The sequence below is a fragment of the Neopelma chrysocephalum genome, unplaced genomic scaffold (genome assembly GCF_003984885.1).
Source record: "Neopelma chrysocephalum unplaced genomic scaffold, ASM398488v2 Primary Assembly neopelma1_347, whole genome shotgun sequence".
Taxonomy (NCBI): domain Eukaryota; kingdom Metazoa; phylum Chordata; class Aves; order Passeriformes; family Pipridae; genus Neopelma; species Neopelma chrysocephalum.
Genome location: NW_020898011.1, coordinates 3,562,589 through 3,588,419, shown reverse-complemented (window position 1 = coordinate 3,588,419; position 25,831 = coordinate 3,562,589). Strand labels below are relative to the sequence as shown.

Below are 25,831 nucleotides of genomic sequence, written 5' to 3'. Positions count from 1 at the left end.
AACGAGTGAAGTCTCCTTTGGAGACAATGACATATCTGTGTATGCTGGTGGAGGAAGAATGAAGGGAAAGAAAGGTCAGCAAATAGGTAGTGAGAGTTTCACCAATGTCTTGTGCAACAGGCAAGCAAACAGCAGATCGAGGACGTTCTGGTTGGCTGGGCTTGAGGAAGAGACACTGAAGTCTCCCTGCAAATAATAATGGTGGCATTGCCAAGTATGGTGCCTGGAATTTATTAACTCACAGTGCACCAACTCACTGCTGAATCCCTGGGTGCTAATTAGCTGACATCACTCCTGACAGATACTCTAGGCCATTCACTGCCCTTAATTGGGGATTCAGAGCCCCCAGTGAAGCCAACATGGGAAACTTTAGGACAGTCACAGGCTCTTACAAACCATCTCGTGCTCAAACAGCTTTCTCTTCTCAGGTAGCATCTTAACTGTCTCCAGGTAAGGAGTAGAGTCTGCTGGAGTGGCAGAGGGTTTGTGCATATCCTGCTGTTAGTATGCAATGGAAATGTAGTGGGCAAAAATTATATCCTGTTGCTTATTCCCTACTTGTTTGCAGGCATGAGGCACAGAATCAGAACAGTTTGGGTTGGAAGGGACCTTTAAAGATCATCTAGCCCAAACCCCCTTTTCTGGCTGGCATACCTGTAGAAGCCCTTCTTGTTACTCTTTATGTCTCCTGCACAACAGAATGAAAGTATAGGTTGAAAATAAGCAAGCCCAGAAGAACTTAAAGTGGAGAAGAATTAAATGCAGCATTGATGGGATAGTGCTGTAGATGAGCTACCACTCAGACAGTCATTACACTGTAGTGGTCATTGTCATCTTCAAACCATGGAGACTTTGGTTTCACAGAGGTGGGACCTCAGGAGGTCATCTAGTTCATTCCCTTGCCTCAGGGAAGCATGGACTGTATATAAATCATCCTGAAAACTTGATCATTAACTGCTTCCCTGTCCAATCACGTGGCATGTTTATTTAGGTGGTTTCTGCAAACTATTAATGGATCCAAAGATAACCCTTCCCTTTTTGAGCACTAATGCCTTAAGGCAGGAAGTGCCTTAGTTCTGGTACCGAGTGTGATGGCATTTGTGGTTTTCCATCCCAAAGTAATTTATTTTATCAAGCGACATTTTTAAAAATCCGTTATTCAAACGCATTTTCTCAAATTCTTTTTGCTCTTTGTGTTGAAAAGCAGGACTTTGTTGGTTTGTACCAGCATCTTAAAAAGGACATGAAAAAGTAACAATTAATTATCTGTCATATCTGCAAAATGAAACATAAAGTTTCAGTACATGAATCTGACTTGAGCCTTCACAAAGGTCTGACACAAAAAGGCTTTCCCACAGCGGACTCTTCAGGGTAGGAGTGGGGAACAACATGTTTCTCACCATGTCTCCTAACCCTCTCTTCAAAGCTTGCTCCATGAGCTCATAGCGTCGCCATCAGGAAATATATTGTCTTTATTCATCTGCTCATATGAAAGCCCTCTAGTGTCACTCCATGTCAACCTTCCCCTCCAGGATGTTTGTGCCCTCCTGCATTTTTGCAGGCACATATCATAGCTCCCATTAATCATCATCCATCCCATGTTTCCATGTTTCATTTTGTAAGCAATTTCCCATAAATCAGACCTCATTTTGGACTGAAACAGAGATGAATAATAAATAATTAGGAACAGGGGCAGCTGGCTTTCTGGGAAGCTCCCCAACCCATAGTTCCCATATAACATAACTGCTTCATGGTGTGTTTTTTCTGTGAAAAAAATCCAGTCTTTCTAGGAAATGCTCCCTGTTTGTTGTTGTTATGACTTGTACTTCATTGATGTACATGCATGTTTTCCCTGACAAGTGCAGTCATGCATCCAGAGATGTGACTTGAAGTGCATTCAAGTCAGCAGAATTGGATGGGCCCATATTTCTCTGTTCTTCTGACACTGTGTCCTGCTTCTCTACATTTCCCACAAAGTGTCTTCCCTCGTGCCTTTTATTCCTGCAGCTCCCGTTTTACTCCACAAAAGGGATCTGTGGTTGGAGGGTGTAAAGAAGACAGAGCCAAACTCTTGGTTTGCTGCCCAGTAACAGGACAGGAGGCAAAGGGCACAAACTGAAACACAGGGGGGTCCCTCTGAACATTGGGAAACACTTCCACAGTGAGTGCAGTCAAATAGTGGAACAGGTTTCCCAGAGAGGCTGTGTGGTCTCCACACCTGGAGTTATCCAAATCCCAGCTGGAGAAGGTCTGGAACAACTTGCTCTAAGTGCCTCTGCTTTGAGCAGAGGGGTTGGACTAGGCAATCTCCAGACATGCCTTCCAGCTTGAGCTGTTCCACCATTCTAATCTCCATTCCTTTCCCAAGGTGCCTCCCCAACCAACTGAAAGGTAATGGGTTTTTTTTCCCCTAAAAGCAATTTTTTTCTCAACCTCACCGCCAGAAAACGTCATCACACAGCTACTCCTGCCTGCTTTCATCCCCCTTCTCTGCTTTCATCCCCCTTCTCTGCTTTCATCCCTAGAAATCAGCTTGTTCACACATAATGACACCTTCAAGTTTGTCAGTGCTGCCCGAGGATAACTGCTCTTCCATCTGTCTTGAGAGGAACCTCGTACACGTCAGGGTGCTCTTGGAATGATTATCATTGCTATCGAGAATAACAACAGCAACAATAATAATAAATCTTCTCTAGTAAGTCTTTGCAATGAGCTTAATTGTCACCCACGCCTGAGAGGGTTTTGTCTCTTCAGCTGGCCAGATGAGGCTGTGATTTCATAAGCAGGATGATATACAGCCATTCATGTCATTCTGGCATCTCCAGTTCCCACTCCACTCTCTCCTCTCATTTAGTAACTGAGAGGGGACCATAGGGTTGCTTTTCTGTTGTCTAAAAATTGCTGAAAAGAATACGCTTACCTCTGTGTCAGGGTTGAAATTTATCTAGGTGATTCCTTAAAATATTTGATCAGCTGGGTCGATGGAAATGGTTTTACCATTCCCCTTGTCTCTTTTCATGAGCAGCAATTTTTGTTTCCCCTTACTCCTGTAATTTTAGGACTAACATCCTAGGACTGGGAATTATTATATGGTATGATCTGGATATGAACTGATTGATCACAAGAAGATAAAGCAGTGCTTTGGGGGCTGTTGGCTTTTTTTAGCAATCCTCACAACAGTTGTTTCTTTTTGCAAAGGAAGCAAAACAAAGTCATGGAAAAAGTCTCAGGCATCGCAGAGTTTGAATCCCCAGGGGGGATCAAATGAGTGACATGAAAGTATCAGAAAGCTCTTTATATCAAGATCTTGATGTAACTTCACAGCTGCTACTCCAGACTCTCTTTGAAAGTCCTGTTCTAGCCATGCTTTGCCCATAACTCTGTAGACTAAACCCTGAATGTCCAGTGTCGTCTGGAGCATTTGCTACCAGAACATAAAGCTCTGCTGCTTGGTATCAACTTCATGCATGGTTGGGTGGCCTAAGACGTCTTCAGATTTGAAACTCTGTGAATTATCTGCAGGCTTTGGCTGTAAAATTACACTGAAATTATGTTTAATGGGGTCACTTGCACTGCTGTCCCAGGAGGGCTTGTCACCAGCCTGATGTAGTTGCTTTTGTTCTGCTCTCTGTTCATATTAAATAAACCCTTTGAAGGTGAATTAAACAAAAGTGTAGAGGTGGCTCAAAACATACAGTTGTTATCTCCATTTTCTTTTCCAGGTCAGATTCCCAAATGGGATGCATATTTCAGGCTCTTGCACGGGTTTACTATTGCAGAAAGTTTCTGGGGCTGTAGGAAATGGTAAAAGACTCATTATTCCTCGGACACAGGAAGGGTTTTTCCTTCTGGAAAATGTTATAGTCCATGCTATCTCTTGATATCCACAACAGAAGCCAGAAAAATTGCCTGGTTTCACCTGTTGCCATCTCTAGAGCTGGTTGCATCTACAGCTTATCAAATTCCATGAATTTCTTACATTTTTCTCCACTGGGACTCCCCTGGGACTCTCCTCAAGAGGCAGGCAGGGGTTTGCAGGAGAATCCTCTCCTTTCTGTGGTCTTCCAGTCCCAGCCTATTCCCACTGGCCTGTTCCCTTTTGTGTCTTTCAGCCTGCAGTCTCCAACCACCCACAACCAACTGCATTCACGCTCCAGAGACTTCCTTCTTGCATCTGAAATTGCTGAATACTCCCTTGTTTATCACAGAGGAGCCCAGGAATACCCAGGCAGCCTTTTTCTATCCTCAGCTACCCTGTCCTCTGACCACACACTCCAAACAACTTACAGCCTGACAAGGGTAAATTCACAGATTAGTTTGGTCCTCCCACTTAATCCAGAGTCCAGACTACACAGACAGGATGTAACCCCCTTTCATCCCTTCACAGCTGACTTGAGAGCAGAAACTGCAGAGATCTCCTTTATCATCTCCAGGCAATTCCAACCTACCCCTTCCTCCTGCCTCTTGCTCCTCAGCTGTGCTGTTCCTGAAAGCTTCAAAGTATCATTTCCAAAAGTATATCAGAGCCAGGGGCCATAAAAATGGTCTTTCTGCCTTCAGATTCTTCTTTCCACCTGTCAGGAAAGCCCTATCAGCATGAGAATACAAGATCAAAGGTACTTTTGCCTCCTCTGCCCAACCACAATAGAGCAAGCCAGATTCTGACTGGAAATTCTAGAGCTATCTTCTTCACATAGGCTAGAGCATATAACTGTTGGGATTTAACAAAAAAACCCCAAACAAACAAACAAAAAAACCCCAATATGGAAAAACTCGCAATAAAACCCCTTGCCTCAGGACCGGGGGAGCTCAAAGTCTCATGCAACAATGAGCACTGGTGAGGCCACCCCTGGAGTGCTGTGTCCAGTTCTGGGCCCTCAGCTCAGGAAGGACATTGAGGTGCTGGAGCAGGTCCAGAGAAGAGCAACGAGGCTGGGGAAGGGACTGGAGCACAAGTGCTGTGAGGAGAGGCTGAGGGAGCTGGGGCTGTTCAGCCTGGAGAGGAGGAGGCTCAGGGGAGACCTCCTCACTCTCTGCAACTCCCTGACAGGAGGGGGGAGCCAGGGGGGGGTTGGTCTCTTCTCCCAGGCAACTCTCAGCAAGACAAGAGGGCTCAGGGTCTTCAACTGTGCCAGGGGAGGTTTAGGCTGGATATTAGGAAGAATTTCTTTGCAGAGAGGGTGCTCAGCCATTGGAATGGGCTGCCCAGGGAAGTGGTGGATTCTCCATCCCTGGAGGTTTTTAAGAGACTGGATGTGGCATCAGTGCCGTGGTCTAGCAACCACGGTGGGATTGGATCAAGGGTTGGACTTGATGATCTCAGAGATCCCTTCCAACCCAGCTGATTCTATGATTCTGTGAATTGGAAAGCGAAACAGCCGCATCTGGGGCGGTCCAGGACGAGCCTCCCGCGGGCGAGCAGTGCCCTCGGCTCTCGCTGGGGCTTTCAGTGCCCTTCACTAAGCGCAGCCCACCCGGGCAGGGGCGAGCGCTGCTTCCCGGCTCGGCTCCGGGGCAGCAAAGCCGGGGGTGGGACGGGAGCCGTGCCCCGGAGATGCTCCCGGGATGCTCCCGGGACCGGCCCGGCCGCGCTGCCGCTCCTCTGCTGCCTCCCGGCGGCACCCGCACGACAGACACCCCTCCTGTCACTGCCGGGTCACTGGCAGAGCCACGGAGAGGTTTGTGATGAAGGGATCTTAAAGAACATCCAGTGCAACCCCCTGCCATGGGCAGGGACACCTTCCACCAGCCCAGATTGCTCCGAGCCCCGTCCAGCCTGGCCTTGGACACTTCCAGGGATGGGGCAGCCACGGCTTCTCTGGGCAACGTGTTCTCTTGCAGTGCCTTTAGGTACTGGAAGGGGCTTTAGTGTCTCCCTGGAGCATTTTCCACCGGTGTGGAAAATGTAGAGCACCCAGCAAAGCCAGCCTTGCCTTTTTGCATGTTTAGTTTGCTGCTGAGCTGAGGCACGAGTTGCACATCTCTTGAGTAGGCAGCTGAAATCTCTGGGCAGATAATGGTGATTTTGGAGCTGTATTTTCCCATCTTTATCTGGGCATAATGCAGGCTTCCTTGGAGATGAATGGAAGGGAAAACAGGGAAGCAAAACTGTGAACCTTCACTTTTCAGCAGATTGCCTTTCAGGTCAGTGGTACATTTAGACTGGTCCCTGTCCCAAGTGATGGTCTTTTTGGACCAGTCACTTGCACAGTAAGCTCTGCCTCTCTTCAACTGTTTAGTTGTGATCTCTTAGCCTGCTTGATCCTATGCATATGGTTTAAAAGTAGAGGCATTTTTGTGAAGATTTGGCTACGTGTTGTCTACTCATCCACCAACTAGTCTGTGCCAGAATTATTGAATTGTTTCCTTGCAGATCAATTAGTCCATCCACACAAAAGAAAAAAAAATGAGAAAAAGCACATGGGGCTTATGAATGTGCATCTATATAAGTTATTAAGGAATGTCAGATCTTTTCTTGAAAGTGTTCACTGAAAGTAAGCAGAAGCAACAGCCTCTATTTTGACTGTAAATACTTTACAGCAGGTGATTTTCAAATGGTTTTGCCAGCATGTAGAACAGTGCAGTCCTAATCCATTTAACTTCAGCCTTTAAGCAGCAGCAATTCCACCTCCCCTCTGTGCTTCCCTCTGGGCACGTTCAAAAACAACTGGAGGTAAAAATATCTCTGTGGAGCCCTTGCTTTTCTGACATCCTCCCCACTCCTCTTGGCACGTTTCAGCTCCTCACCAAAGACGTGAAGCAGCGGCTGGGATGTCAGGGGGAAGGTGCAGCAGAGGTGAAGAGGCACCCCTTCTTCAAGAGCATGAATTTCAAGCGGTTAGAAGCAGGAATGCTGGATCCCCCCTTTGTCCCTGATGTAAGTACGATGGGAAGAACCCCCAGTGGCCTCTTTCTAGAGGTTTGTTTCTAAAATAATTTCTCTCTTAGGGCTGCTACCACTCCCTGCATGGGAAGGTGTGAGAAATGGTAGGGCTGGAGTGGGGATGCTGGGAGGAAGAGGAGAGGGAGCTCTGTAGGTGTGTGTGTGCAGGGTGGGTGAGCCTCCACACAGGATGGTCACCTGGGCCTTCATTCACTCCCACTCATGTTACCACAACATTCCCGTGTGACACTGGAGGCACTGGAAACCTTTGTATTCCCTTATCCATGGTGGTGGTGTGAGGATCAGTGTGCTCAGGACCAGGTGCTGCTTGGAACCATCAGCAGTGGAAGCCACATGTATGCACACAGATTTGTAGATATACATGCTGAGTGAAACCAGAACTACAAAGTCCAAAGCTCTGTGGAGCCAAGGAATTAACTTGGTCATCATGAAATCTGTCAGGTGTCTCCTCCAGCAGAGAAGGTGACTTGGACCTGAGAGAGCATTTTGTACTTTTTAGTGTTCACGGGGCATGAAACCCAACGTTGAGTCCTTACTGAGGTTTACACCCCAGACTCACACATACTCAAAGCCTTTGTTGCATTGGCAACAACAAAGCTTTTTCCACTCTTTTGTGGTATTAATTTCTACCCCAGTGCACAGAGTTATCTGATGATTTTCCTCCCGCAGGGCTCTCTTTCTGGCTAGACCTTCTACCCTTAAAGTTCCCATATGGTTCTAAGTAAACACTGCCATTTTAATGTATTAAGGAAAGTAACATCTTGGCAGCTCTCATTCACGTTGCTGCAAACTCAACCAAACCAAAGTGGTTTCAATGCTTACAAGAGTTTACTTTAGCTGCTCTGGTTTTGCTTTACATTTTACTATGTGGCCTAGTTATTCCTGCCAATTAGCCCATGGTGTTACGACCTGCTTTAGTGGGAAGAAACAGGAGACAAGCTACTATTTCTTTCTGATGTAGAAAATTAGAAGATTCTGGGCTCGAATTTGGGACCTGCCAGAGTGTGTTAAAAGCTTAGCTGAGGCACAAAAGGCCTAGAAGGCACCTTTTAGAGACATATTTGCTAAAGCAAAGGCACATAAATTTTTATGGCTATTTATCAGGAGCTCAAGAGCTGCCCCTAATTTGATTTGTTTGCCAATTCATCCATAGATTTCCCAGTCTTTACTGAAGTCAGCTGAATCACCCAAAGCCATGTAGCCAATGGCAGAGGTTGGAATCCAACCCACGTCTCTCCATCCTCTTCTAGATTACTCTGTGTCCACAAAATTGCTGTGGATTGCAGCCATCTGGAACGCAGAAGGATCCAGCCTTCAGCACACAGGACCTCTGTCAGGAGTCAGCTCTGTTTGTTTGGCCACAGTGCTCAGATAAAGTGCTGCCCTGTTGGAGCCCTGGGCTGTGCAGTCATGGTACCATCTGTAGACAGTAGGATTGAACATGTGCTGAAGTTCAGCAGGTCGGGCTGGTCCCACCAGCCACCCCTCGATTATTCCTGCACATCAGAGGGTGACTGGGAACTCTCTGGGCACACAGGTGACCACACTGACGGTGACAGGGAGCCAGTGATGACCATTTCTGCTCCCTGCAGCTGACTGCTGGAACATGAGCTAAAAACCACGTCACTGCAAAGAGCTCTGTCTCTGTCACCCCAGAAAACTGAGTAGTTCAAAAAGGCAAAGCCATTTGACTGTTTCTTTGAACAAATGCAGACAAGTTAAAGGAGTTAATAGAGGTGCTTCTGGACAGCTTCCAGCAGCAGAGCTATTAATAAAAACAATGGAAAAATGCCAAACCTCCTCTGTTTTCTTTAGCAATTAGTGTACATTCCTTTAAATTTTTAAGCTGCAAACCCCACAGCTATCTGACCAGGAGGGCACTTCTATTTGAGGCCTCTTTTCAGAGCTGTCTCATAAACATTCTGGTTTTCTGTTGTTTCCTCTCTAAAAAAAAGACTGTTGAAGGATTTGATTTTTGTTTTCTTGCTTTCTCTGTTCTTTTCCTCTCACCTCTTAACCAGATGGCACATGGATGACTAAGAACTACTTTGACTGATGCTTTAAGGACTTGGAAATAGGAAGCTTAACGTGCCTAAAGTGAAGTCAGCCTTTGATGATGAACAGGCAGGCAGAGCAAGTCTAGAGAAAGAGGATGCAGACACACACTTGTTGTTAGACATTCTCACTTGACTGAATCTGTGAATGAAAGCACATGATCCGACTCAGAAATATTTTTTTCTCTTGCTGTGTCTCTTTTCTTTGCTGCTGACAGCCCAGAGCAGTGTACTGCAAGGATGTGTTAGACATAGAGCAATTCTCCACAGTGAAAGGAGTTAACCTGGACCAAACAGACGATGATTTCTATTCCAAGTTTTCCACAGGATCAGTGTCTATCCCATGGCAAAATGAGGTAAGGATGTATCATAGTAAAATTACTCCAATGAAAGCCCAAATGCAGATGGTTTAAGAGGAGCAATATGTTTCCAGTAATATATAGCTACTGGAGAACCTGCCAGACTCTAATGCCTTCATGAGTTACAAATGGCCCCTTTCAAGTTCTGTAATGTACCACAGATGTCAGGTCCAGGTGATGTATCTGTTGGCTCTGTATATTTGTGTAAATTGGCCAGGATCCTACTGTACTTCCTTCTCCTGGATTTCTGCAGAGGTGTTCCGACAACGGCTCTCGGGAGCTTTTCTGGGATAGCTGGAAGTCTTAGTAGAAGGCTCCTCCACTGGTGATCCTGATGTCACCCATTGTCTGGTACCTGCAGTGGGTCCCAGCGTTGACTCTGGACCTTGAACTGCTCTGGGGTTCCCAGATCTGAGTCTTCCTTTCTGTTTGCTGTCAAAACACAGCCAGCAGTAGATTTCACAATCCACCTCTGTATCAAACAGCAGATCCACTTGGGCAGAGGGGTGCTAATAACTGGGCTTTTGTAAGTGTGCCTGTCTTTACCCCAAATTCTCCACAGTGCTAAAGAAAAGAACGGGAAGTTTCACGGGGCAGTTTTTGACAAGAGTGATGTGCAAAGGTGCAGAGCAGACTCAGCCTCTCCTTTTCACACATCCTGTTTGCCTTCCATAAGCACCAGCAGGAACCAACTGTTAACTCTCCCAACATATTGCTGACTTTGAACAACCCAGAGCTACTGGAATTGGGTTAATGCCGTTGTATAATTTCTTTTTTTTTTTCTGTTTTTTCTCCTTGTGTCCCACTAGATGATAGAAACAGAGTGCTTCAAGGAGCTGAATGTGTTTGGACCAAATGGTACTATTTCACCAGACCTAAACAAAAGCTACCCCCCAGAGCCACCCAAGAAAGGATTGCTACAGAGAATATTTAAGCGACAGGTGAGATCTTTTATGGCCAAGACAAGGGAACTCCCACAGATGGCCAGTGTCACAGCCATGTTCTGCTGGTATTTTTGTTAGGAGGAAGGCAGAGTGTCTTAGAAAGGGCTGTCACAGTTACCTGGTAATTCCCTGGCTAATCCTGCATGTCCCAGGTTTTCTATTTACCTCATGTGATTTATTTTTTTTTTATTTTACTGCCAGAAGTTCTGGTGTTGCTCATGAGTTTTGTTTCCAGCAGTTGAAAAACTTCTTACCCAGCCTATTTTTCAGTGGTGTGCTGAGATGCCTTTTGAAGCAATTCTCTAGTTTTAGGAATTTCCTTGTGAAAATCCTTGATTTATGTGTTAAAAAAAAAAAAGAAAGAAAAGAAAATGCAAATTTTGAGGGAGGTAGTCATGGCAGGAAGCCAAGACAGTAAAGAAGAGAGCAGACCAGATCATGCATGATGTACAGGTTTCATGAGGCCCCATGGCACCACTTGCAAATCTCAATAGCATTCTTAGACTGATCTGTTTCTGTAGAGTTAAAACCATGCCTAAGCATTGGCAGGTATCCTCTGTATTAGCCAGATTTAGCAGATACTGACATTTTGCAGTGAATTGATTTGACTCCTGGAGCTCGAGTGAGTCTTCTTTGCTTCATTCCTCAAGAGCTGCCATGGTCCTGCTGACCTAGAGGGAATACAGGTAAGAAAGTAAAGAATATTTTGCATCCAAAGATCTTCAAACAAAAAAATCTTGCAGTCCAGTCAGTACCTTATCACCATAAAATGAGCAATGTTGGACTAAAAAAAAAAAGCATGGCATATTTTGGAAATCTAATTGTTGTTATCTTCCTCTCTCTACAGCATCAGAACAATTCAAAGAGCTCTCCAAATTCAAAGGCCAGTTTAAATCACCACATAAATTCAAATCATGTAAGTTCAAACTCCACTGGAAGCAGCTAGTTCCAGCTCAGCTTTATGAAACAACATGTTGCATCCTTCCACTATAATCTCTGGAGCTTCTGTGGATGAGAGAGCCTCCACCATTGAGTGAAAATAAAAAGGGATCTCCCAAAATGGAGATTTTCTATCCATTCCTTCCAGTGGAGCCTCGCATTTTAAGAAGAATTTTCCACTCAGGTCTGTTTTTGGAGGTGGCACTCAAGACTGCGTGAATCAAATTTGTCTATTTAGAACATTGCAATAGAAATTCAATGAACATGACTACTTGCACGTATTTAAATAGCATCATACTAGAACTGAATTTTGTCTTTATTATTTTTAAAGAAAAGTTTTGTAAATTTCTCTATTGTCTCAGTTTACATTTTGTACATTTGTATTTAAATGAAAGTCAGACTTTGGAGGTGTATATTTTCCAAGCAGCAGCTGTAAAGCCATGTGTTTTAAGACATTTTTTTAAAAGAAACAAAATGTGACTCAAGACTTCCAGAGCCTCAAATGAGAAATCATTCTTTTTAGCAATTCTAGAAAATTCTTCATAGATCACTTTATCAGACTGGGGTTTAACGACATGCATTTTTATGGAACAGTTTATTCTTAATTATTTTACATCTGTATATTTGGTTTACAGCAACACTGCATACATTTCTCCTCTTCATTAGTTTGTAATGTCTCGCATTAAATGCTAACAGGCAAGATTTTGGTGCATTCAAGAACGCTGCTTGCTGTGCTGAAGGTTTGTGATGTCGTGGGACCAGCCCAGCTGAGATTTGCACTTCCTTCTGTTGTTATTCCATCAAGTACTTTTTAGTTAGAAAAGGAGCCCTATTTTAAGCTCTTCTCCTTCACTAGTTTTTGTGCTGTTCCTAATGACACATAGAACAAAGCTGAGCGAGAGGTGACCAGGAAAGCAAACGTCCATTTATTTTTCAAGGACTTCAAACCTGCACCTGCTGAAATGAGAGCAAAACTCCGAGTATTTTCCGTGCTGCAGTCAAATTCCAAGGCCTTTCCACAGTTGCTCATATCAAACAGGTAGCAAAAGGGAAGTCCAACAGTCTGGTTTGTGCTGACCCTGGGATTTGTGATGGCTTTTAGAGCTGAGCTGTGGAGGTTCAGAGTGGCAGCAGCAGAACCTAAAGGCTGTGTCTGCACTTAGAGTCCTTCCATGTGTCATGCAAGCACCCCATGACTCCTCCCCTCAATTAGACCCTCAGCTGAATAAAATATCAGTTATGAAATAGTCCCTCCCACCTTTGGTTCCATCATCCTTTGTCCAGGATCCTTTAACCATTGACAAAAACATTGTCCCCACTGGTATAAACAGGACCGGTCAGGATCAGCAGCAGAACCTCAGGCATCAGAATCATGCTCTTCTCAAGTATGCCCCTATTTTATTGGTAAGAACACCACATCAAAAATATAGTTACTTCCCTTCAGCAGGAATTGGAAGACCTCTGTCCCCCCAGCTGCAGGCAGGATCTCTGGAGCCCAGTGTGTTCTGTAAAACAGGTTGGTTCCCCGTGCTCTTTGCAGTGTTGGCTGCACTGTACTGATGATTTTACACCTTTGGGTCATCAGGAACATCTGAAGCCGGCCTGGTGTGTCTAAAACCCTGTTAGCTTGTAGTGCAGCTATCCCAGGGTACAAGGAAGTTCCAGTGGAACTTTTAGTAGTCAAAATTCATTAGACTGTCAGGTGTATGTTTTGCGTGTCCAATGCTGAGGGGGAAGAAGATACAGGTTAGTAGTGGCAATTCTCTGAGTGAGAAAGACACTGGAATACATAGTAAAGCAGCTTGAGGTCATGAGGGAGAGAGAAAAGACAGGGACAGGACTTGCACAAAGCAGCTGGCAGAGAAAAGTAGAGAAAGGGAGATGAGGTTTGAGCCCCTCTCCCATGGCAGATGATGGCATTGCAGATCTTTACAGAAGATGCAAGATTTTAGGCAGGTAGTAATGGATGAGAGTTATAAGCAATTTTATCTTTCTGAAACAGCTATAAATCAAATCTGCAGTGGTTTCAGCTTCCTGATAGGAGGGGAATTAAATATTGTAGAGGTGAAAGCCTCTTATGCACAGATTGGGCTGATACTTCCAGGTCTGTTCTCATGGCCTGACTTAAAGCTACCTGGAGTCTGATCAGACACCTGATCACACTCTGGATGAAGACATCCTTGCTTTGGGAGGTTTTCACAGGCCTTCTTCAGTGGCATTTCACGTGATTCCCAGAAATGCAGGTGAGAAGTGGAGAAGCAAATCTTAGCCAGACAACTGACGTGGATCAGTGTGACTGAGAGAAGACAAGGTATCCTAGATCTTCTTAGGGAGCTGCAAATATTGTGCAGCTCCAGTCTGTTTCTATCACTCTAAGGCATCACCTTCTAACAGAATGGTGTACAATGTGTTTGTGCACCCTCAGTTGGCTTCGTCCTCCACACTGATGTGAGGGAAAAAGTGAAAAACTGAGCTCTGTCTTCCACAGCTGCCACTGTGTTACTCAGCAGCACAGACAAGCGTATTCCCCATCAGAAAAATGTGACTGATAATGCCTCCCACCATGGGGCAGGGAAAAACAGGGTTGTGGGCAGGCTTAGCTCATTAATATTTCATTGGATAGGTCTGATAAAACTGTAACTGTTGGCCCAAGGGCTTCATCTCCTACATGTCACCATGAAGACTAAAATTTTCTCTCTTTACCATCTAATAACAACAAACCCCTTACTGAAAGCTGGTGAACAAATTGCAAAGATAGGTTGGAGCTGGCCTTATACATCTTAGCTGCCCCCAGCCTTAACTAGTGGTGGATGACTTCTGAGTGACAACAGTGAAGGACAGTGTTTGTGCCTCGTCCTGCTCTCCTTTCAGCTGGGACAGTTCCTCACTCAGCACCTCTGGGACTCCACCAGTGGAGACACAGGGACAGTGCAAAGTCCTGGAAGGGTGAGAGCTGCATTCATTGACTCCTGATGCTTGGAGGACACTATGGTAGAGTCAGATATCCTGAATCCTCAAGGTGTGCACCCAAAGGCCTAGGATGGACTCCCTTTGGATTGCAGTGAGTGAGGAAGGGCAGAGACACAAAACAAGACAATTGAGGGAGATTTTGTGCTGCATCCCTTAAATGTGTCCATCCTGAATGACAAACTATAAACAGTATTACGATGCTGGGGCAGCAGAACTGTTGGGCTTTTTCAGTGCCCAGCAATGAAAGACTTAATATTGTGCATCTCTAGTGCTGATGAACAGTCCTAGGGATCTTCCTACAACAAAACCTGCAGGATTTCTTCTTTATTGCCTTTTTTTTTTTTTTAATTATTCAGCTCACCTTGCACTCAAGACTGGAGTAGAACCACAGTCCTCTCACTTCCACTGAGGTGCAATTTGGGTTGATCAATTTTCTCTGTCTCCTTTTCAATTACAATCCAAATTCTTTCCAAAAAAAAAGCATATTTTCGGATCTGGTTGCTTGTTTTAAACAGACAGATAAACTAACTTAGCTCTTTTTAAGAATCAGAAATTGTGCAATCTGATCCTGAATTGTGCAAATGTGTTTTTTTATTTTTAAATCTTTACTGAGCAGTCAGATGAACACTAATTAGTTTACAGGCTTTTGTAAGTCAGGTGTTTCCTATCCATTTTCTACAGCGTCTCAAGGTTCACTTGAGTCCTGTAGCATTTTTTTCCCACTCTCTGTTGGATGGGAGGCTTTTTTTAAACCAAGGGATAATGAAGGAAAAAATAACAAGCTCTTGAGTGTGCACCCTTGACCTGGATTATCTAAAAAGAGATTTTTCACAAGCACGGCCATGACTCAGATGTTGTTTCTGAACAAAAACCTGCTTGTGAAGTTCAGAAAGGTGTGAAGATAATCAAGCCAAGCAGGTGCTGGAGATCAAGCTGAGTGTTAGGAAACTGCAGAATTCAATATCACAGTGTCCATCTGGCCCTACTGATTAGAGACTCCTGGTAACTGGCAGTTCAGAGACAGAACAGCTCTCTGTAAAAACAGTTTAATACCATCTCAATTTGCAGCCATCCCAGAAACTATGGCTGAGAGTGCCATCAGCAGTGGGAATCAAACTTGGCCGACCCAGTAAAGCATCTGATTTGAAGACACTGATTCTTAAGGTCGTTCCCCCAGACCTCAGGATCCAGCTTGAATTCTTTGCTCCAGCTGTCAAAGCCTCACATTTCAAGTTCTTGCTGCACGTTCTTCCTTGCTCCATCACATGCTGGTCACAGTTTCCTCAGTCACCTGGGAACTGCACACACCAGGCCATGTTACACAGAAAGCCTGGCCTGGGGCTCAAAGACAAGATCTCTCTGAGGGTCAGAGGGAACAGTTTGATGAGGCAGGTGAGAACCTCCTCAGCCTGCATCACACAGGTCTCAGTTCCCACGTGTCCCAGCCTCAGTCAGGAATTCCCTGCACAGGTTTTTCTGGAAGAGCAATAAATGCCCCTCCTTACAGCACAGCTGCTTCTTCTCACCAATCCCCACGGAACAGGGGGCTGCAGGAACTGGCTTCGCTGTGGACAAGATATGTGTGTTTTAACCTCTCTCCACGATTAGTTGTGATCATTCTTTTTGCTCAGTTGCTCAGCGTAGAGGAGATCATCCATCAGGCATTTCTAGGCATTTCCCTTACAATCTTTGGAAAGACTGGATTTTTCTTTCAAGGAACATCTCTGGGTTGGTCTGTCCCTTGGCATGTAGTCCATCTTCCTTCATGTGTGTGGCATGAAGCACAAAGTGGCCTGCAGCAGCTTTAGAAGTCCAGACTTAAGGGTTTTCCTGCCCAAGGATGGTCCTGGTCTGGGTCAGGCTGTGGGGAGGTACATTTGGCAGTGAAGTTTGGGAGAATCTGTTCAACGGCTCCATGAAAAACAGGAGATTCCAGAGTTTTCTATCTCATGCCTTTCACAAATATGCCCTGACACTGAAAATGCTACTAATTATTTAGAGTAAAAATAATGACTAACACCCTCATGCTAAAGCTGAGAGAAAGTCTGCATAAGTTTAAAACAATTCTTCTCTGTTGTGTGCTGGGCAGGACACGGTGTCTTTTACACTAAATAATATTACAGTGCTGGCTGGTAATAATTGTCTGTCCTTAACTGAAAAAAAAAAAAACACAAAAAAAAGATAAATAAATTGCTTCAGAGAATTTTAAAGTTATTTCCTTTAAGGAAAATAAAAAATTTCATCAGAGAAGGTGAAAGCCAACAACATACTACAGTATTATACACTCACCTCCCCCAAACATCTCTGTGATAACACAAATACAAGCTGCTGCTGTTGGATCAGCTTAGCTGGGGTACTGACAAATGGCCTTTATGAAAGAAACAATTTTAAACAGATTGCTGCCTATTCACTATAATGAATATTGCTGCTGGCACATACATCTTCTCCTTGGTTTATGTACCAGAGCCAGGGGTGATGGTTTGGGTTCCTATTCTGCCCGTGTTTTTCTTCACTGCCCTGGGCAAACCTCTGTGCAGTTTTGTTTTCCCACTCTTAAACACGGAGGGATGTTCTCTGTCTGTCTATTGAAAGCACTTTGGAGTCTGTGCATAAACCAGATCAATATCAACTCTTTGTATTATTATTTAAGTGAAATAGGCTTAGAGTAGCTGCTCTTATTTACATGGCTGAGGAGACGACTCTTCTAAATTAGGGGTCTTTTATTATTGGTTTGTCTTAGTTCCTTAGAGACACTGAAAGAGAAAGCACTGCACTTCTGTGAGACATCTCTAAGAGACAATGAGGTGACAGTGCAAATGTTAAAGTATTACTTTCTTACTTAAAAGCTGGCCAGTAATTATGGCATTCCCATGAACACTTCCTCTTTTTTCTGATAGGAGGTAAATGGTTACGAGGAAGGGAACAAAATAACATTTGTTGGTTCAACTTTTTTGGCTGAGCCTGCAAAGGATTCCCTGCATTACCAGCTGAGATCCCAAAGATGCATCTTGGGATCTGACCAACACTGGGTCAGCTCTGCCCAGCCATGGGAACAAAAGGGGCAACAACATACCTGGGATTGGTGGGCTCCAAAGGGGAGCTCCAGGTTTTCTGGAGAAGATTCACTGCCAGAGAAGGAACACCTCAGGTGGTTGGTTGGATGGCAAGTGTTCTCCTGTCTCATCACCCCACCCACAGCTGTCAGACACGTTGATTAGCAAAGCTCAAACGAGTTGTTTCATGTGTGTTGGATGCGGTCTCCCTTAACTGCATTTCTTTTTAACACTGGACACTCTTCTAAAAAGACTGAACATTTTAGAGCCTTTTGAAGGTGAAAGTTGTAAAAACTTTATTTTGTGTTTCTGAGCAATGTAGATAGACCTAAAGATTTCATGAACTATCATGTGGTTGCCCATATCCGACTAATAATTAAATTGTAAAATTGCAGTTTCATATTAGGGTTAGTCTTTTCACCTGCTTTAAAAATTAAAAATCATATTTGGTATATAAACACACACAGAATATCCTGATTCAATTTCAAGAGCATATCCAGGATTAAATGTTTTTAAGCACTTCTAATACTGTAGTCTATAAGAGGAGCAGACACTTCTAAAGCAATGGTAAAAGTTGTCTTTCATAACTGAGTCAACAGATCATTTTTGTAATAAATTAAAGCAATTAGAAGAGCTAGTGGCTGTCGGTATTGTACAAAAAAAATCATTCTAATATCCAAAGGGTTGGGGTGGGGAGGGTCTGTTTGGTTTTGTTTCTCTTTCCAGGGAGATCTTTAACATTGTTTGATGAAGCTAGTTTCATTTTGAGATTGTTACTGAAGATAAAGGCTTCTGTGTTCTATGGCTGCTTGGATTCTTCGTACATAATGTCCTAGTAATGTCACAGTGCTGCTGTATCTAGATCAAACCACTGTTTTGATTGGGTTTTTTGGCTTTGTTTTTTTTTTTCTTTTCGTTTGGGTTTTTTTTTAATAAATTCCTTAATTTAAATACATGAAAATTATATGTTTTGCTTTAATGAGGCACGTAATCAAACGGGAGACTCCTGAAGTCCTTGGGATCCTGAGATGATTACTGGGAGAGTGGGATGCAGTCCATACCTTGCTGGATGCTTTTGTTGCTTCACATGTTTTGTATTTTCTGCCCCATCACATCTTCAGGAAGACTGAGGGAACCAAAAGCCAAACTGAGGGAACCAAAAGCCAAACTGAGGTTATATCTCACTCTGTGAAGGTTCAGATTCCCATTTGAAAGCAGGTTATGTTTCCCCTGGCAACTCCTTCCTCTGCTTTCCATCCTCACCTCCCCAGCCTCTCTCTGCACTGTCAGCCAACACAACTCTTTACAACCTTAAAGGTAAGTCCAAGGAGAGGATGACAAACTCACCAGTAGGGACACAGGCTTGAGAAGACATGAAATATGTTTTAAAGTAAGGTGAGCGCTGATTTATGAGGCCCTACAGAGGACTTTGCTCCAGTCTGGCAGAGAGAATATGCTCACAGAAGGAAAACAACCTCCAGCCAAGTGTGCTGTTCAGTATTCCCCACAGAAAGATCTGAAACAGAGATAAAGAGTGGCTGCAAAATCTCCAGGAGGAAAATGATGCACTGCTTTTTTTGTTGAGAGGAGAAAGAAGAATTTTTCGGAGGGGCATAAAGAATATTTTTATGAGGCTGCTAATGGCAAACAGTGTCTGCATCGAGTTTCTTGAAAGAACATTGTGAAAACAGATTATCTGCGTGAAAGAAGCAGCTGCATCCAACAGCTAAAGCCAGTGAAACCCAAGGTAATAGGCTGTATAAATTCAGGTCGTGCATATTCTCACTTTCCAAACAAACCCAGGCCATTTTTCACAAGATTTTAACAACCTGAGAGGAGATGGGATGAAATTTTATTCCTTCTCTTAACAGTTCTTGGCGGGGTTTTTTTTCTCTCTGTAACTTCATGTCTTTTCTGTGCAGCAGCATCTAGATATGTTCCCTCCTGGGAGATGAAATCTTCCTTAGACTTTTCCACTACCTCTGACATGAGATGGGCAACTTCTCAGAGGGAAGTCGTGACACAGTTTTGAAGGAAATCCAATTTAAAAAGCATGTCAACTTTTTTTAATTCCCTTGGGTGCTTTACAGATGAAAAATACCATAAATGGGCCTGACTGTGCAATTTGAGGTCTATGGGGTTCTTTTGAGTGAGTAAACAGTACAAGTTGCTGCCAAGTCAAAGCCTAATTTTTTGGATTTTGTGATTCTATTTCACTTTTGGTGTTCAGTAAAAGTAAAAAATAAAATTAAAATAGGGCCTGTTTGTTAAAAGCTGGTGCTCTGCCTTGTCCTGAGTGGAGAAGAGTCACTGCCCAGAGGCTGAGCAGCCTGAATAGCCCATTTACAGATGCTTGGGTAAATCACAGCATCATAGACTCATTAAGGTTGGAAAAGACTTCCAAAATCATCCAGTCCAGCCTCTGACCAAACACCACCCTGTCAACTAAACCAGAGCACTGAGTGCCACGTCCAGGGATGGTGACTCCACCTCCTCCCTGGGCAGCCTGTCCCAGTGCCTGACCACTCTTTCAGTGAAGAAAGTACCTGGTTTTCTGGGTTTTATTTTAATTATGGTCTATCACTGCTAATTTTTTTCTTAGTTCAAGAGAAGTTTTCTCCTTTGCTGTCAGCAAATGTGAGTGCAAGTCTCCACATACCTCTGGTAGTTGATATGGCAGAGGTCTGCAGAGACACTCAAGATGCTCCAGACCTGCTAATCTGGGGTCACTGCAGTGTGATAACCATTAAAATATCAGGAGCAGGAAGGCAGGCAGTTTGCCTTTTTTCCAAAAAAGCTTGTAGATTGGAAATTATTTGCAAAACTAAACTTCAAAAGCACACATTCAGGGGCGCTAAGCCACATGTTTAAGGAATGAAAGAATTAAGGTTGCCTGTGTTCCATTAATATTGTTCCCTTCTCCTTATGCACTGTTATTATTATGCCCTCTCATAATCCTCTGTTATTACTATGCATTCACTCCTAGAGGAGAAACTAACCCCTGGCAAACTCACAATGAGAACCAGATGCATCCCCTCAATGGCATCTCCTAACACATGGTGGGTTTCAGACTTTCATTTAAATCTGAAAAAGAAAAATATTTTCCTGCAGGGAAAAATCTCACCTAATTGGCTGCTCCCTCCATTTGCAGCAGGAAGGCAACTGGGAATTCTGAAAAATTCATTTGGCCTAAGTGTGCAGTGCTTTCTCCCACACACAAAGGGCTGGGAGCTCTCAGGATCCCATCTCGGTTGCCTTAGCTCATCTCGATCCCAGGACTGGGGAAGGGATGTGGGATGACTCTTACATGTTTCACTTCCATTTTGGGGGGGAAACTCTTGGCTATTTCCTGAGGGAACTGGCAGGAGGGGTGTGAGAGGTTCCTTAATCTGCCCTCTCCTTTCTGCATCCACACAGTCTGAAAGACAGAAAGATGTGGCCCAAGAGCCGAGGAGACACTGTAGAAGAAATATTTCTGCAAACAGGTGTTGGGAAGAAGGAAAATATGACCTGCAGAGGGGACAAGGCACACCTTGGGGCAAGTTTCACAGGAGGAACAAGGAGGGAAAAGTGATGGAGAGGAGCCAGCACTGGAAGGGATTAGGTCTAGCCAGGGGCATGGCTTAATTGTTAAATCACCATAAAACAAGTCTGAAAGCAAAGAGAGAAGACATCAATTCAAACCAACACTGTGATGAATTTATTGCCAATGATACCACAGGCAGTGGTAGATCTTTCTGGAAGCTTAAAATCATTGCCCCAGTTTGGGTCTGGTATTCAGTCAGTGTACTGTGGAATTAAACATTGACATTTCCCACAATGAAAAGACTCAGCTGCAGCTGACATTGTATACTTACATGACCACGATAAATACTAATCCCATAAACAATTTGAAGCTCAGATTACATTAGGAATTTGCTGTGTTGTTCTCATATTTACAGTAGGAAAGTAAGAAGGAGCCTTCTTTAATGCTTAATTCCATCATTCTAACTCGAATCTAGCATTTTTTTCCTCTTTGCCCTTGTAGTGGTTTTTAACTCAAAGGTTTTTGAGTCTGCAAATGAAACCATAACAGCTGATCATATTTAAAAGTAAATCTTCTGTCTGTGTTTGCTTCTTCACGTGTCAAGCTCTTACAGTGATCCACCTGGAGATTACATGTGGCAACGAGTGAAAATCAATAATTTCTCATCAACTATTTGCATCTGTGTCATAAATAAGTCATAATAAGACCATAAATTAGTTAGACCACAGTGATAAAACCAAGAGGCTTAAAACAAGCAAAGCAACTAGGCAGAACACAACATTCTTTCTTCAGGTTAACTAACACAAACTCCACAATAGGAAACAAGCTGCACCTCTGACACTTATCACCTTTTTTTAAAGCCATGTAAGCATTTAAGTAATATATGCACATATTTAGAACACTGCTATGAGTCACACCTATGGGGCAATTATGCTGATTCTCTGCAGAAAATAGTTGAAAACAAATCTATGCGATGTAAATCAAGAACACAAAACGAGAGACTATTTCCTCCCCCAAACAAGCATCTTTCTGTGTCAGAGGGGGCTGACATATAATGAACTAAAGTCGAGGTGGTGCTGAACAGGAACAATTTTTCCTGGGAAAGCTGCAACCAGCCCCGGTGTCATTTCTTCTGCACAAACGCCTCTAGGGGGGCAGTGATCTGCATTGTCAAAATGTCCAAACAGTCACTCTTATAGAGCTTCAGGACGTTCTGGATTTTGTCCTGACCGTCCCACTCGACCCCTTTTTGGCTGCCCTGGTTTGCTGGCACACAGGGCTCCTCCCTGTCCTGCCCTGTCACCAGCAGGGCGCTGCAGCTGCTCCTGCGCCGGGACCCTCGCTGGGGGCTCTGGTTCTGATCACCAAATGCTTTTGTTTTCCTGTTGGATCTCTTGCTTCCATAGCTCCCCAGCTCCAGCAGCCTCTCGTTGAAATACTCCTGCAGTGGTTTGTCGTGGAAGGCAGGGCTGGTTGTCAGGGGCCCTTCCAGGGAGCCCCTGGGGGAGCTCCCCAAGCAATGGGCTAACGAAGGTCTCCTTGAAAAACCGTTCAGCTGGGATGAGGAGTTCTTTCCTCTTTCCAAATCCTGGAAAAGTTGGTTGAAGGCTGGAATTCCCACGTAACTTCTTGATAGCTGTTTTAAATGGGGGGGGGGAAGAGAAAAAAGCAGGATTGGGGGCAGAAGAGAGAAAGAAATCTGAATTAAAATATGTTGGCTTGAGCAGAAAAAGGGTCTAAGGTGTATGATTCCGTACAGTGAAGAACTGTTAGAGAACGTTTGAGCTTCTTAATCCAAATTCCCTGAAGACCATGCATTTTGGTACCAATCCCTCTCTGGAACAGAAGTCCATTGGGCTGAGCTTAATTAATGCTGAGCTTAATGAATGCTGAACATTTGTACCTCCTACCAACTCTGGTGTACTGCCACAATTTTCTGTAGCCTCTGTGAAAATCTAACTTTCTGAAAGAATCTCTTACCTATCTGTATCAACAGAACTTTAGATTTATTCTTTTAAAATCCCATTAGCCTGTAGCTGCTCTTTCCCAAGGTAAAAACAGATCCCACTTCTAGGAGATTTTTTTTCCCCCCTTTCCTTAATCCCAGGTAAATCTGTGCTGAACTTCAGTGTATTTTTACAAGAATTGCAATTTTCACATACAATTTATTTCTACATCTTAAAACTACCAACTTTATTATTGTGGCACCACATCATAGCATGGATGGGCATAAATTTTTCTCCTCCTTTCCTGTTGCAGGCCAAATTCACACCTGAGTTATTTGAACAGCCAAAGAAAGACCTGATCCAGCCCCCACTGGATGTCTTTAGGTTGATTTCAGGGGAACATCCATGCTGTGAGTCCTTTTATAGACTGCTGGAAATTAGCCATGTAAAAGGTTGACTTTCCATGTCCGACAGTTTAATGTCCCCTGGGTTTTCCAAGTCACTGCTCTGCCATTCCCACCTTTCTCCCAGGTATTCCAAGACACCCTGGCCTGTCTCAAGCTACCAGGAGGAACAGCTGGTTTCTGTACAGCAAGTCAGAGCAGAGCATGGCTTTTTCTCTGAAAACCTTAGCAGTTTGTCTTGAAGGAAGAACTGGTTTATATTATATTACTGTTTCTAATCAATAGAAAGAAAGACTATACTGTATGTGGATGACAGCCACAGCGGGATCGTGGAACATTTTGCAACCATTTATTATGCCTGACAATGCCTCTGGTATATAAAAAAAAGCCATCACTCATGCAGTTTTTGACAATCTCTAATTAAGGCTGGATACTCTCTAAGGGTCCAGCCACAAATCTGGATTCAGAGCCCAGCAATGTCTCAGCAGGGCACTCCATCATCAGCCTTTGACATGTTGCCTACTGGTAATGAATGAAAAACATTGAGCTCAAATGAGAAATAGTGGGTTGGACATGCCATGTAAACTGAAAAGCAATCAAGTTTTTGATCTCTCACTCTTCCATCACACTTCATTCTGGAAGGGACCCAGCAAATCAAATGCCCCTGCCTGGAGTGGTTGTACTTTTGGAAGAAGTTAGGTAATTGGAGAACACTAAAAGCTGACTAAAAAGTAGTCTTCCTAACTAAAACTTCTTAAAATCGCTTAAAAAATAAAATCAACCTAAAATAATAATCAACTTTAAAATGTAGCAGAATAAAACTCATTCAAGTCAGGTTTTTCTATACCAAACCACAGTGCAAACCTTATCGCATCAAATATCAGCTTTCCAGGACATTGGGGAATTATTCCTCTAACAGAAGAATAGGTAGCAGTTATCACATATTGTAAAGAGAGTTTTTGCATACAAACCTTAATATCCTGGAAGCCTGGATATTCAGGGATGATGGGCAAGGCACACTTGCTAACAGTGTTTGAGTGCCTTTTTTGCACCATCCTGTGAGAGCAACTGCAGCTCCTGGAGAGGTGGGACTGTCCCAGCTCGGGTGGATTCTCAGTGGCACGGGGTGGTTTGCAGGGTTTTATGTAGCAGGTTCTCAGGCACAGCACCGAGGCAGGTCCCTCCATTCCAGCACGGCTCAGAGGAGTTTGGGAGCAGAAAAATTCTCTCTCCTGGTTTTTGTCGTCTCGCACTGGTGAGTCCCCTGACAGGCTGCGGTGCTGAGTGGCAGCGGGCACAGCTGGCACTCAGACAGCTCTGGGCAGTGCAGCTCCTGCTAAACCGGGTTAATCAGATCACAGGCAAGTGATCCCTTCGCTGAGGTCTGAAACCCTCCAACCATCAACGCTGCTTTTATCCCCCTGGGAGCTCCTCGGTAAATCCTCACCGCGGACGCAAAGGGTTCAGGTGAGGGGGGAATTTGCGGGGATTACACGCTCTCCTACCGTCATCCCAGACAGCCTGATGTGGCTGCTGACGCGGCAGCAATTAGAGAAGATCAACAACCTGCATGCAGGAGTCGTCACTGAGCCTATTTGGGGCGGGCAGATCACTGCCCTTCTGCCTGGGCATCCCTGACACCAAAACATCGAGGGCTTTAGCTCAGCAAGGCAAAAGTCAACACAGTGAGACAACAGGGCAGGACTTTCCTGCCTTGACAGTGTAGAAAGCTGCAATAAAATATTCCTTCCTCAGTGTGGTTGGAGGTGAGGTGCAGCCCTGGAGATCGGGGGAGATCCGAACTGCCTTGCTGTGTGTGGAGCTGTGTCGGGAGAGGGATGCACTGCCTTCAAACAGCCCAGCACCGGGGCAGATGTGGCAAGAGACCGTGGTGACAGCAAAATTCCTTTCAGCCAAAGCTGTGAAAATGTTCACAGCAAGAAGCAACAGCTGCCCTGAACAGCTCACAGTGATCCCAGATGAGGGGCAGGCAGGGAAGCAGCTCCGCTGTTTTGATTTGGAGATGCATTAGTGGTACCATGTGCTAGAAACAGATAAATGTATGTAGTTGCAACAGTTGGCACCTGTGAACTTTGGCAGCACGGGGCTCTTTATTGTCCCCAGTGACTGTGGACATGTCCTGCCATTTGCAGGGCAGCACCTCCAGTCACTGCCTCACTGTGGCCAGTTTGCATGCAGAGCTTTGGCACAGAGCAATGAGCTGCTTCTTCTCCATCACATGCTGTGAAGTAATTACTGTTCTCACTGATGCTTGTGGAAAGAATACAGAGAGGATTTGCAATCCCCTCAACCTCCAGGGCTTCTGGCTTATTCAAGGTATTCGTAAATGTTTGCCCACTGTGAATACATGCAAATATTTGTGGATGTCCTGGACAAGCTAGAGATCCTTATGGATCCAGGGTATCCAGAAACACTTGCATGGACATATTCAGAGCACTGTGAGCCGAAGAGCTTTGGATCTTATCCATGAGACCATCAGCTGGATTCAGGTTAGTGCTTTAGACTCTGGCAGATGGCAGCTTGGCAGGATCGGGGCAGAGGTCACAGGAGCAACAAACACCCACCCGGCTGCTGGACCACAGCAGGTCAGGCACGAGCAGAGAGCCCACGTAAACACCTGCACCCAGGTCAGATGTGAGCAGAGAGCCCACGTAAACACTTACACCCAGGTCAGGTGTGAGCAAAGAGCCCACGTAAATACTTACACCCAG

General features: G+C 44.4%; 2 protein-coding genes across 5 annotated transcripts in view; one reads left to right on the top strand and one right to left on the bottom strand.

Annotated features, from left to right (window-relative positions):
* Positions 1-12,449, top strand: part of GRK5 (G protein-coupled receptor kinase 5) — a 149,862-nt gene extending 137,413 nt beyond the window's left edge. For 3 of the 4 annotated variants that reach the window (XM_027705655.1, XM_027705656.1, XM_027705657.1), the window contains 4 exons: positions 6,740-6,877; positions 9,177-9,314; positions 10,127-10,258; positions 11,109-12,449. In XM_027705655.1, the coding sequence (XP_027561456.1) occupies positions 6,740-6,877; positions 9,177-9,314; positions 10,127-10,258; positions 11,109-11,207 (507 nt within the window). In that variant the 3' untranslated portion in view covers positions 11,208-12,449. Of the gene's footprint in view, positions 1-6,739; positions 6,878-9,176; positions 9,315-10,126; positions 10,259-10,856; positions 10,948-11,108 lie in introns of all 4 variants that reach the window. The other variant, XR_003537618.1, reaches the window with a different exon arrangement.
* An 8,451-nt stretch (positions 12,450-20,900) lies between these two features.
* On the bottom strand, positions 20,901-24,421 carry LOC113978615. Its single transcript, XM_027705695.1, has 2 exons — positions 24,071-24,421; positions 20,901-22,385 (listed from the first exon to the last, which is right to left on the bottom strand). Exons 1-2 carry the CDS (start codon positions 24,284-24,286, stop codon positions 21,873-21,875), a joined length of 729 nt encoding a protein of 242 aa, XP_027561496.1. The 5' UTR covers positions 24,287-24,421; the 3' UTR covers positions 20,901-21,872.
* Between the last annotated feature and the right edge of the window lie 1,410 nt (positions 24,422-25,831).

Excerpts from the sequence above, each read along its gene's own strand:
- LOC113978615 (XM_027705695.1), bottom strand. The coding sequence starts at position 24,286 with ATGGAGGGACCTGCCTCGGTGCTGTGCCTGAGAACCTGCTACATAAAA. Across the intron at positions 22,386-24,070 it reads CAGGCTTCCAGGATATTAAG|CTATCAAGAAGTTACGTGGG; the intron begins GTTTGTATGCAA and ends CATTTAAAACAG.